This window comes from Ailuropoda melanoleuca, chromosome 3, assembly GCF_002007445.2.
Source record: "Ailuropoda melanoleuca isolate Jingjing chromosome 3, ASM200744v2, whole genome shotgun sequence".
Lineage (NCBI taxonomy): Eukaryota > Metazoa > Chordata > Mammalia > Carnivora > Ursidae > Ailuropoda > Ailuropoda melanoleuca.
Genome location: NC_048220.1, coordinates 67,665,776 through 67,679,245, shown reverse-complemented (window position 1 = coordinate 67,679,245; position 13,470 = coordinate 67,665,776). Strand labels below are relative to the sequence as shown.

General features: G+C 43.8%; 1 protein-coding gene across 15 annotated transcripts in view; it reads left to right on the top strand.

The window, feature by feature from the left end:
- The first annotated feature begins 3,335 nt into the window (after window positions 1–3,335).
- MCTP1 (multiple C2 and transmembrane domain containing 1) overlaps window positions 3,336–13,470 on the top strand; it is a 508,366-nt gene continuing 498,231 nt past the window's right edge. For 3 of the 15 annotated variants that reach the window (XM_034656511.1, XM_034656515.1, XM_034656509.1), the window contains exon 1: window positions 3,398–4,605. In XM_034656511.1, the coding sequence (XP_034512402.1) occupies window positions 3,886–4,605 (720 nt within the window). In that variant the 5' untranslated portion in view covers window positions 3,398–3,885. Of the gene's footprint in view, window positions 4,606–13,470 lie in introns of all 15 variants that reach the window. The other 12 variants (XR_004624149.1, XM_034656518.1, XM_034656508.1 and 9 more) reach the window with 10 other exon arrangements.

Here is a 13,470-nt window from a genome sequence, read left to right as displayed (position 1 = left end):
ACTAAAGAAGGTTTGTGGCTTCGTAATCCCTAGACCTGGGATCTTCTCACTACTCAATGTGTGACCTTGCAAGATCATGTCACATGCCTCAGACTTGGTTCCCACATCTACAAAATAGGGTTGCTGTGAGAATTACAGATAGTGATGCAAACCATTTAGCCAGTGTTTGAGTACTCCATATCTAGACTTGCCTAGTCCTGTTGCTTCTAACCTGCAAACATCATGAATCTAGAATTTAACCACTCTCATCACTCCTCAGCTAAAGCTCAAAGCCACCCTTGTCCTCTGAGTATTAAAGTGAGTGATAGCTCCTATCTAAACTTTGTTTCCAGGGCACCTGGTGGCTCAGTCAGTTAAGGGTCTGCCTTCGGCTCAGGTCCTGATCCCGGGGTCCTGGGATGGAACACCACGTTGGGCTTTCTGCTCAGCGGGAGCCCATTTCTCCCTCTGCCTGAAGCATCCCCCTGCTTGTGTTCTGTGTCAGTAAATAAATAAAATCTTAAAAAACAAAACAAAATTCTGTTTCCACCCATTCCCTTCTTCTACTTTATTGTCAACAAAAAGACTGAGTGAATCTTTTGAAATGCAAATTAAGTAGTAAGGAAACTCTCCTCAAAGCCCCCTAGTGGCTTCCCATCCACCCAAATCCAGAGTCCCCACTGTTGCCTGCAGAATCCTACAGGACCTGGCTCTTAGCCCTCTCTGCAATTTCTTCCCCTCCCTGTCTCCTCTTGCTTTCTCTGTTCTGCTGCTCTGCTGTCTTTGCCACATCTAAGTCTGAGCCAGTTCCTGCCTCAGTCTCTTCACATTTAATGTTCCCTTTTCCTGGAAAAATTCTCCTTCAGATTGACTGCTTGGGTCCCTCCCTCACTTCCTTTGGGTTTGTGCTGAAATATTACCTTACCCATCCCCTTCCCAGCCTCCTGTATATCAGTGTGTGATGCATCTATTAATTTCCAATTAATTCAAGCAACAGATGCTCTATCAATATTTAAGATGTTTATTAAATTATAATAAAAAGAACAGCTACGTGCCATGAATTTTGCTTTCCCTGATGGGTTGCTATCTATCTTCTTGGTATACTCTGTCGCCTGCAATAGATCTTAGCTCAGATGATGCCTCCAGCAAGAAATCTTCCTTGATCAGTCAGGCCAGAAGTGATTCTTCACTCCTCAGTGATCAGTGTGTACCATTCCCTTTTCCCCTTGTGTTGTTGTTTTTATAAGTATCTTTTCTTAAATATAATAAGACATTGGATAGATTGTGTACAACTTTATATAATGCAAAATTTGTAGGACAGCCTGTCATTTTATAATCCACTTTAGATATTTAGGAAAAGTTACATATGCAAGTTACATATACGTACATATTCAAGTTGTATAAATGAATTCACATTGATGGATAAGTGTTACTTGGGATGGATCATAGAGCTCAGAACCCAAAATCTCAGAGTTAGTATTTTCAAGGCAAAATTAGGTAGAGGAGAAAAATGAAAATATTAAACTACAAAAGTCAATTAACTGCATCATTAAAAGACTATATGAATATAAGTCTGAATTGTATGGAGTTATCTCCATGGGTCCACAGATCCGTGTCATATAAATCTGACAAACTGACATATTTATAAAGAGTTTTGGTAAGAAGTGGTGGTCATTTCTTCTTACTTGTTTATGGTAGTTCTACATTTCTTATTTTCTCTATGCTTTGGTTTACCACGTCTTAGAAATATCAGTAACAAAATAATTTTTCTGTGTGAGAGAAGAAAGACCTGTATATTTCAGTTTGTTTTGGACTATCATGGTCGCTCTGTACTGAGGTAATTTTTTGTGGTCATGGTACTTTAAACTTGATTGTCTTGTGTAGAAAAGCCTCAGGCCTAAGTCCTTTTTCACTTAATTCTTAAAAGAGCCCTTTGGGGCAGGTAGGTAGTAGTTAATCACATCATGTTACTCTCCTGTTTAAAAACTCTCTGATGGCTCCCCATTTCATTTACAGGAACTTCAAATTCTTACTGTGGTTATGGGACCCATCCCACCAGGACCCTGTCTCACCTCAAACTTTAGTTTCTCAGTACATTTTTGGTTTAAGAAAAAACAGCAGCCAAAAACCCTTTGTATGGGGTTGTCAGATTTAGCAAATAAAAAATACAAAACTCCGGTTGAGCTTGAATATCAGAGAAGCAACAAATGGTATTTTAGTGTGTCATGTACAATATCTGGGACATACCGATACTAAAAAATTATCTGCAATTTAAACTTAACTGGGTGTCCTGCGATTTATCTGGCAATCCTACCTCCATAGCCAGTCTGTTATGGTACCGTTTTATTTTCTCCACGGGACTTTTCCTTTTAGAAATTCTGTTTACAGTTTGGCCCTCCTACTGGAAGGTGGGCTCCATGAGGGTGGGGCCCTGTTTGCCTTGTTCACAGCTTCATCCTCACAGCCTATCATATTGCTTGGCACATAGTAGGTGCTCAATAAATATGTGTTAAGTATTTGTTATAAAGGTAAAAAAAAAAAGACTAAAAAGCCAGGATGGTAAGACCTGGAGGGCATACTGCCAGCTCGAGGCATCTGGAATCAGACAGTTTAGTGCCAAAGCCCAGGGAACTCTCATTTTCCACGTTTAATGGTGTGGAGGACAATGGAGGAGGGAAGGTACATGGTGTCACCTGCTTTTCAAGAAGCACTCTTGTACAATCAGAAGACCCTTGGATCAGTAGATTTAGGGAGAAGCAAGTTCTGAAAAAGCTAAACAAGCCCTTTTCCATTTGCGTTGCAACGAAGCAAAGAAAGTAGACGCATTTGAATGAAAAGATTCTCCGCATTTGGGATGGTGTGAGAGGCAGTGGACATCCTCCACATCTTCGTTCACCATAAACTCCCCGCAACTTTAGGGCTGTCTAATTTATGGTCAGACTCCGGAAACCTCTAGACCTGGAGCACAAAAAGAACTACCGGTGTACATGCAAACAGAGCAAGGAGGGCGGATGGGATGAAGTCAAGACAGAAGAAATCAAACTCTCTTGTTGGATCCAGGGCACACAACGGGGAGGGAACAGCAGTGTTCAGCCCCAGAATTCGGTCAGGTTCACTTCTCGATATGGACTCTCTGTGCCCCACAGGACGCACCCAAGGCGCATAATCTTCTCTCTAGCTCACTTCATTGGACCCAGACACTAGCCGGCGCGCGCGTCTAGCCGTCGGCCCAAAGAGAGCTACGCGGGGAGCTGTGGCCAGATCCTGGGGAGCAACCTGGCTCGGGTCCCTACCCATCTCCACCCGGCTCTCGCCTGCCCACCCTCCCACCCAGGAGCTGGTGGATGGTCCCGGGGTGCTCCCGCGGGTCTGCTGGTCGCGCCTGTCTTCAGCCCGATCCGCCCTGTTGTGTGAGTCGCGCGCGCGCCCAGTTGGGAGGCAGCCGCCCCCGCCGCTGACAGGTGCTGCCCTGAGGGCGCAGGGCGCGGTCCCTGGCGCAGCTGGACGCGCACGCTCCGGCGCTCGTAGCTTCTCCAGCCCAAAGCCAGCGAGGAGAGGGAGCCAGGGCGCGGCCTGGGGCACTCCAGGGGACTGGAGCTGCGGAGCTCGGAGCTAGAAACTTTGCAGGCGCGGCGGCCGGGATTCGGTGGCATCGCCAGCCCATCCCGGCAGGTGCAGGAGGAAGAGGCGGCGCCGGAGGCCGGCGGCCGAAGAGCCTTGGAGGCGGCGGCGGCTTTCCCCCGCGCTGTCCTGAAGCCGCCGGGCACTCCCGGCTTCTGCTGCTGCGCCCGTCGCCGCCACCGCGGGGCTCCGGGAGGAGGTGCAGCCGAAGAGGGCGGAGGAGAAGAAGAAGGAGGAGGAGGTGGAGGAGGAGGAGGAGTGGAGAGGAGGAGCAGGGGGTGGAGGATGGAGCCCCGGGCAGCCGCGGCGGGGTCGCCCGAGCCTGCGGCGGCGTCCTCCTCCTTCCAGGCCCGACTCTGGAAGAACCTGCAGCTGGGGGTGGGCAAGAGCAAGGGCGGCGGAGGCGGGCGTGCGGGGGTCCCAGAGCGCCGCACTGCGGACACCCCATCGCCCTCCCCGCCACTCCCGAGGGGCAGGCGGGACGTACTGGCCGGTGTGGGTGGCGCGGGCAGCAGGTGGAGCGGCTTCAAGAAGCGCAAGCAAGTGCTGGACCGCGTCTTTTCCTCCTCCCAGCCCAACCTGTGCTGCTCCTCCCCGGAGCCTCTCGAGCCCGGCGGCGCCGGCAGAACCGAACAGGGGTCCACCCTGCGCCGCCGGATCCGTGAGCATTTGCTCCCCGCGGGAAAGGGGCCGGCGACGACCGCCGGAGCAGCGGGAGGAACGCCTCCTGGCGGACGCTCTCTGGACTCGGCTCCCTCTTCGTCCTCCGCCTCATCCTCCCTGTCCTCCTCGCCCCAGCCGCCCGCGAGGGGGGACCGCGCCCGAGATGAGGGTGCACGGCGTCGGGGCCCCGAGGCGCACTTATGCCATCAAAAGAGTTCGTCCCTGCCGGGCACTGCTTGCCTGGAGCAGCTGCTGGAACCGCCGCCGCCTCCCGCAGAGCCAGCTCAGAGCCCGGTGCAGCCGCGGACCCCGGAGAAAGACGAGGAGCTCGGCAGCAGTCAGGTGAGCGACCTGTGCGTGTGGCGGGAGACTAGGTGCGCGGGACACGCCTCCGGCTTCAGGAGGTCGCTACCGGGAGATGCCAGGGAGTGGAGGTGCTACCTAGTAAATCAAGTAGTGAAAAGAAAACATTCCCGATCCTGCTCAGTAAAGATACAGTTCTGACTTGCACCCTGACGTTAACTTTTGGTAGAAGTAACACCTACCACGAGAAGCTGTTTGGGTAGCTTTATGCGTTGCCAATGAAAACGGAAGTATTAATAGTGGCCAAAAGGGAGAGGAATAAAGTTAGACATAAAATGGGTACTTTTTTTTTTTGTAGGTCTCCTAGGAGAACTGTCTTAGCTAAGTCTCACCCTCTCCAAAGAAAAACAAATCCAGCAACTTAAAAAAAAAATTACAACCATGTATGAGGGTGCAGAGGGGCCATCATTGGAAACAGATGGCTTGCGGGAAGGAGCAGTCATGCGGAGAGGTGAATCATTGGCAAACGTGAGGCCGTTTATTGGGGAAACTCTTAAAGCAGGAGTCTGCTTGTTTTCTCGCACTCCATTCTTAAAAGTTTCGGCTGCAAGTAGATCGCTGCCCAACAAGTGGACAGCGTGAGCGTCTCAGCCGAGTTAGTCAGATTCGGTCCTATGGCCTTTTCCAAGTTGTAATAGTCATCTGAAGCGGTTGCGTTTTAAGTATGCTGCTTTTTGTACATCGTGTTGCCTCTTTTTTCAGGCAAGAGTTAAGTTTGGTCCAACAAGAGTCAAGTAAAAATGAACTTGCAGGATTCTTGAGCCGCTCCACTGAGCAGCTGCTTTTACTCCCTGGGTTTTGGAGAGCAGATGCGCTCTTAATACTTACAAATTGTGTTAATGCTAGCAAACATTTTGAAAGTTCCAGTCTATCAGTGACCTAAAGAGCTCTTTTCTTCCAATGCATCTTAGCTTATTTAAATTCTCATTATTTTGACTCTGGTTAATTAATCTTTAGTTAATTTAAAGGTTTATCTTTAATTAGATTGAAATTTGAGCTACAAAAAAACGTAAGGCCATGTTTCCAACAGCAAGAGACAGGAATAGATGGGCTATCAATTGAAAAATTTTATGGATTATTAGCTAATTAGTGTAGTTTCAGGAAACAAGCCAGAATACGGGTGAGTAACCGGATGTTATTGATGTTCTAGGAAAAGTTTTTAGTTATTCTGAGAAGAGTAGGTAGTGATAACATTGACAAAGAGTCTAAATAATAATAATTATGAATTTTGCATACCAAAGACCTCAGCCTGTTTTGGAGAGCACACTAAACTAACATTGTGTGTGCCCTCACCATATGCTTTACATCCTTACTGGATCCCATCCTCCCAACAACCCTACAGGACAGATGTTCTTGCTGACATTTTATGGATTAGGAAACTGATGCTCAAAACATTAAATATCCTTTCTAGGGTCACATGGCTAATAAATATTTGTACTAAAATTCTCCAGAGTCTTTTTACATGACTATATCTGCCTGTGACAGCTTTCAGAGCTTGTTGTGTTTCTGAGATGACTTCAGTCCTATGATTACGCTTGCAAGTTTACAGACATTCTGGGGGTTTTCCCCACTCCCTAGAATCAGTTCCATGATGTATTAGCTATATTGATTTGTTCTTTTCTCTGTGATACATTATTTCATAACTATTACATCATGTTTACAAGTGACATTATTAATCATACCATCTATTGTTCTAAAGAAGCTTTTTGTTATAAGCAACCAGCATTTCAGTGAAGACATAAAAGGAATAACAAAGCTAAAATACCTTTCAAAGAATAGGTGAAAGGTGGGGTATAGGCAGAACAGTAGCCCCAAAGGGCTTGTTTGAGGCCACACACAGTCCCAGGAAGAGACACCATTGTTGGTTCCCTGCGTCTGCTGCTCATGGAGTCAGTTCCTTGAGGAGTGGACAGCTTTCTGTTAGGAGTCACAAATCTGGCTTTCAGTAGCACTCTCTTGCCAGTGCAGAAGCAGGATTCCTTGGTCCTCTCATGGCCCCTTTGCCCAACTCCAAGAGCTCAGCTGGCTCACCTTGTGATGAGGAAGAGGAAGAAATAGAGTTGGAAGCTGGAATTAGAAGAGGACTCCCTGTGGTATCCAGGAATAGGTTGAATTGTGTGGCACCCTTGCAAGCTTCCTGCATCACTCAGAGATCTTTCTTTGCTCTCCCAGCCCCTGGCCTCAGAACATATTTGGGCTGGGGGAGGGAGAGTGTAGCATATGCAGATTCCTGTGTTGTTCACCAAGCCAGATAGGTACACATGGAAAGCAAAGACAATAAGAGCATTGAATACATCTTCAGATTGCCTAGATAAAAAGAACTTTCTTTCAAAGAAGGAAGAAAATTCATTGCAAAAATAACGCAAATGTCTCTATCTTTCTCTGCTTGATCCTGGCATTAGCCATGTTCTCCAACACCTCCCTACCGCTCCACTTCCCCCCTCCAGCTCAGCATGAGGCCACAACATATGTGCATAAACTCTGACTCTGGGTGGAGGTGTTAAGCAAAAGCAAAAGCAAGAAAATAAAAAAAAATAAAATAAAATAAAAACAACTACATCAGTTTGAACTCCTGGGGGAAAGAACTCACTGACCTACAATTTAATACTGAGCAAAGCACGCTGCCTCCCAGGCCCCTCCAGCCACCTCTTGCTACCCTGTGGTCTTCAGCCCAATAGACCTCTGAAAGCACTTTAACAGAGTTAATAATGCTTTGTTGTTGGGGCATGTACATTATTCAAAATGTTCTGCTTTGAGAAAAAGAAAAACCCATTTCTTCCCACTGATTCTAGTTCACGTGCTTGGCCATATTGTCATACCAGATGCATTTCATTTTCTGCAACACAGTTGGGAAAGATGCTTTCTCAATTTGTGTGCATATCAAAAATATGCCAATTTTATGTATTCTGTCTTGATGAGTTACTAAAATTATATTTTGCTGGAATCAGGAAGCCAGTATTTTAAGATAAAGAGTGAAGAATGAATATGTCCTATTTTTTAGGGCTTTAACAAAAGCATAAAGTTTATGAGTGTTAAACTTTTATTGTTTTTTTCTTTTAAATTCATGTTGTTAAAATTGCTTCCATAGAGAAGCAAAAAAATTTTTGTAAAAAAAAGTGGCTACCTTATTCAGGATATGATAGAAATGCTTCAAAACATAGTAAGAGGAATAGTCATTCATTGGGATAAAATTCCTAAAATACATCTATAAGCTCCAACAAAAAGTAGAAAAACATTTTCTAAGATGAAGTCTATACATGCAGTGCAAGTTGGTTTGTTAATTATCTGATCTTTTAGAGAAAGTTTATGTTTTCAAAAATGATTTAAAAATGTGATTTGGGTTAATTTTTGCTATTTTCCATGTGTCTTTAATATTACTTCAAAGAACATAACTTTATCTTGGGGAAGACACAAATTTAAAGAAATGTAATTCCTAATGTGAATGACTTAAAATCACCAAAAAAACAAATACTCTCAAAAACAAGCCCTACAAGCAATGTTAATAGCTTTTCAAAGCTTTTTCAAAGTGAGAGAGGAAGGATGAGATCTTAGGGCATTTTGGAACAAGGCATGAAGTTTGATGTGTGATAACATTCTAAAAAATATGGGGATCATCAGCTTATTGCAGAGGAAGAGAGTGCACAGTGACAAGTTTACTTTGGAGTGGAATTATTTTCCTATGGCTTTTATGTTCTATACTGTGTATCTGGAAGATTTGAATGCAGCTGTGAATCTTGTATATATGGAAATGTTATCAAGTAAATATTATGGGAGCTCAATAAACCCTAGCAATTGCTAGTATATTATGGTATAACGTGTATTTTTGCCACTGCCACCATTACAAATAAGTGGGTGGCTGAAAAAAATTAACGGGGAATTTTGCTGGTCCTCCTCATTTAAGATGTAAATTATTTTACTTGCATGGGTGGTAAAAGTAGCCTCAGATTAACCAAGGTGGTACTGGTGACATCACTATTTCACAGAGTAATGAAAAATCTTATATTACTTTAGGCAAGTGTGTGCACATTATTCTGGAAAAGTGAAATAAGTATTTAGAGAGATAAAATGGGATTAATAGAGTCATAGAGGTAATAGGACAAGCACTCTCCCTTTTTTTTTTTTTTGCCCCATCATTTGGAAATAAGGGATGATTTTACAAAATGAAAGGTTAATAATATATCTTTTGTTACTCAGAAATATATGTAGTGTGGTTTCTTGGCTTGTGATGGTTATCAAAATGTTTGTGAACTCTAGATTGACGAAGAGTAAATAGTATGTCTAGATAACATTATAAGCATTGATGAATTAATTCTTCATATTCCGAAGTTAGGGTTGTGTATTTTTTTGTTAATTCATAGCTATTTGCAGTGTCATAGTTGTATGTTTTAGATAAACAGAAATTATGTTTTTGAAGTCTGCAACTTTTTGGTTTTGACTTCTTCTTCTTTTTCCTGGAAAACTTACTAAATATGATATATATTTTCTTGCCTCAATAAGCTAAGAGTCCTAAATAAAACCTCTTGGTAACGGAGGGTTATTGTTTGAATACTGGCTTTTTTGTTTGTTTGATTAATGTGAATGAAGTAAATATTGTGCTAGAAGTTGCTTTAGATAAACTTTTTTGTTTTTCATAAAATCATGGTATAAAGCATATCTGCATATAGCATCTGTATAAAGTATAAAGTTGATCTTTCTGTAAAGCTAATTATAGAAAGGTATGAGAAACCCTTCCTCATGTCATTTTTTCTGTTGCCAAATAATCTCTACTGTTTTTATTGGTGATTTTTGATTTGTTGGAGCCGTTGACAATCAAACATTTTTTTCCCCTGCAAGATTAACTTTATGTGCCATTTGCCTTCTTTGTCACTGTCAACCATTCTTCCAACTTACATTGCTTTTTATAAATCAGATGTGGAAAGTGATTACTACCCCTCAACAATTGAAGATTTTGTGCAAATAGTTTCCCCCTCCAATGAAGACCAGTTTCTTACGTGAGAATTTCTTTTTTCAGCAGAATATCAGGCTATGATTTTCCTCATGTTTCCAAATATTTGTATTTAACATCAATCTGAATGCAAGCAATGCAAAAACCCCCTGTATTTTCAATATAATAAGTTTTAAAAGTCCTGCATACTGCCTTCTTGAGAGAATAATATTCCTGTGCAGTCTCTTGAGATATTTTATACCAGCCTGGTTTCTCATCCTTTTGGGAAAAATTACAACACATGATAGACGAATGGACCTCTGGATGTGTGGGGATTATTGCGTCCTCCTAATCCCACAGGTTTTATTCAGTGAGGCCCTGTCAGTATGAGTAACTCACCCTATTTTGCTTAAGCCTGAGCTCCCTTCACCTGCCCGGCTAGAGTAGAATTTGGCAAACCTTAGTACAATCGACCTGTCTAATCAGCATTGTAGAGGGAAGGCTACCCAATAAGTGGTTGCTGAGTGAATGAAGGGATGAATGGATGGGCTAGAGCTATTCAGAATTCTCTGGAAAAGTTTCAAAAGCACTTTTAGTTATATAATGTTGTTCCTGCCTTCTTGTTTCCAAATCCTTTTACGTCTGGTCCATGTATTTGACCTTCTCCTTTTCCTTAGCTGGAGGCTTGGCTTTTATCAGCCTGTACTTTAATTCCTGGTCATGCCTGTGGGTGTGAAGGGAGGACATGACACCTACTAACGGGCCACCAGCTAGTATCCACATGGAGGATGGAAGAGTGATTTCTACTTCTGAGGTCTCTGGCCTGGGGACGCATTTTCTTGGTGCCAGTCTCTGACTCTGGGTACCCCTTTTTGGCACCCAGCTCTTTTTTTCTGACCGCTGATGTTGCACTCCACATCTGGAGTTTCCAACACCTTGTGACATAGTCTCACTCACTTATGATCTCTAAGTCTTGATCTCTGCTTGGATCTTAGCTCAAGATAATTTCCTGACTGCATCACTGCCACTTCTCCTGAAACCCATCCCCTTGAACTAGGTTAAAATCCCAGCCTCGGCCAGGAATCCTGTCCTCACTAGCCTGGTCCACTCTGTTGCCTCTTGAATGCCAAGTGCGTGAACTCTGGGTCAGACTTTTGGTCAATTGCTTTTCACAGTGACCACATCTAATGCTGAGCCTATTTATAAAACACTAAAGCCTCCCTCCGGAAAATCTGCATTGCCAGTTAATTGCATTTGCCTATGAAGGGTGTCTTTATACCTGGAGCGCTAGACTACAGCTGATCTTTTTGGGGAACACTGTTCATTGTCTCTGTCATCCTGCCTCCTTCCCTCCTTTTTTTTTTTTTAAGATTTTTTTAATTAATTAATTAATTAATTTATTTATTTATTTATTTATTTATTTATTTATTTGACAGAGAGAAAGACAGCCAGCGAGAGAGGGAACACAGGCAAGGGGAGTGGGAGAGGAAGAAGCAGGCCCCCAGTGGAGGAGCCTGATGTGGGGCTCGATCCCAGAACGCTGGGATCACGCCCTGAGCCCAAGGTAGACGCTTAATGACTGAGCCACCCAGAGCCACCCAGGCGCCCCTGCCTCCTTCCCTACTAACTTGAAGTCCCCACCATGCCTCCTCTTTAATGTCTATCCCCCTTTTCCTCAATCCTGCCTGCTTTCTTCTTTCCTCTTAAAATTCTCTCTCCCTCTGTCTACTTGCAAGATGATTTTCATGGTGAATCATTAAGCATCTGGAGCTGTGCTGTCTCAGAGCCACTAGCCACACTTGGCTCTTCAATGCTGGAAATACGGCAAATTCGAATTGAGATTTGCTAAAAGTGTTAGATGCACACTGGATTGTGAAGGCTTAGCACAGAGAGAAGAAGGTAAAATATCTCATTATTAATTTTTTATGGTGCTTGTACATTGGAATAATATTTTGGATATGTTGGATTAAATGGAATATATTATTAAAGTTAATTTTACCTGTTCCTTTCCATTTTTTAAAAATGTAACTACCTGAAGATTTAAAATTATGTATGTGGCTTATATTTTTATTTCTAGTGGACAGCACTGGTCTAGAACAGGGATTGAAACTTCACTGCTCACAGGGGCCATCAGAGAAAAGAAAATGAGCATAGATGGTTTGATGGGGTCCATGGTGAACCAGGGAGCTCTTGCCCCATTGAAGGGGCAGCTGCTTTTCAGCTTCAACAGGTTATTGTCATATCATGAAGGAAGCATTGTTGCCAGAATTTCTAGATTCTTTAATACAAGCTAGAAATCTGGATTTTCATGTGAAATCTCCAGGTCCTTGAATTTTTGGCAAATGATTTGAAAAAATATATTTTTTAAAATGATAGTCCAAATAAAATATATTTCTGAGCTGAATTTAACTATCAGTTTGAACTTCTGGTTCAGAGAGCTCAGGTCTGATTTCTCCTCTCCTCTCCCAGTGCTTGGCATATGTTATCTGGAACATAGGAGGTGTCAATACATTTTACAAAATAATGGAGTCAGGACTGGTGGAATTGAAGCCAGAATGCAGTGGACTGAGGGGTGTGAGAAAGAGAAGCTGGGAACGGGGAAAGAAGCCAAGCAGTTTGGCTCTTTAGGGTATAAAAGAAAGTGGTAGTAGGAGAGCAGGAACCAGTTGGTTCCAGAGTTGGGATGGGATCTTTGGAAGATTTTTGGTTTTTTAATGGGTATCACCGGAGTGGGTTGATAAGTAGGAGCCTCTGAGGAGGGAGAGGCTGACACTTAAGGAGAACAGAGGGATAAATGAAGGGGTGACGTACCTCAGGGCATGGGTCAGAGTAGACCCCAGAGTCTAGGGGAAGTGGAAGCCTCAGCCAGAAGAGGGGTTCCTCTTCCATTGCAAATAGGTGTAGTAGATGCAGGTAAGAGGTAGGCTTGGTGTCAGCAATTCAGGGGTGTTCTCACCTGATGGCTTCTGCCTTGTTCTGGAGTGTGGTTGGGATTTGGACCCTGGGAGATGGTGATGGTGGCAGGGAGGTGATACTGCCACAGTCACGGAGGCGAATAAGTGTGCTGTGTATTCAAAACACGGGAGTCAGTGGTGGGACTGAGGCCTGGGGTCAGGAAGGAGGGTACTGGGAAATAGAGGTGAAGGTGAAGCTGTGGCCAGACTGTGGGTGCTGAGCAGTGCATCCGGGGCACCTGGATGTTAAGAACCCTGGAGGTGTCCGAGCAAGGGAGGCAGGGTCAGGTGAGCATCAGAAGGCACTATTAGCAGCAGGAACCACAGAAGTCCTAGGGGGAGCTGGAAGCTGGGCAGTAACTTGACCTTAGGGATAGGAAGAAAGAAAGATTTGAAAGACCGGTGATTTGGCTGAACCGTCAAGGAAAAGAGAGTGGAAGGACGTAATCACACCACTTATGTCTTTGGTTTTTCTTGGTTCTGTTAAAAAAATGCTTTTATTGGAAAGTCTTTTTCTGGGGAAGGGAGAGGGAAGGTTGAGTTTTGAATTTGCATTTATGGTTGGGGATGTCAGGCTCCTGAGTACCAAAGTTACTTTGAATTCTTCCTGAATAAAATAGTTTTCCTTTTCTCTGCAACATTAGGCACTGAAAATAGTGTTAATGGAGTAAGAGAAAGGGTAAAACATGNCCGCCAATGACATTTATTTTTTGTTTTTGTTTGTGTTTTTTTTAATGATTTTTTATTATATGATGTTAGTCACCATACAGTACATCCCCGGATTCCGATGTAAAGTTCGATGCTCCATTAGTTGCGTATAACACCCAGTGTACCATGCAATACGTGCCCTCCTTACCACCCATCACCAGTCTATCCCATTCTCCCATCCCCTCCGCTCCGAAGTCCTCAGTTTGTTTCTCATAGTCCATAGTCTCTCATGTTTCATTCCCCCTTCTGATTACCCCC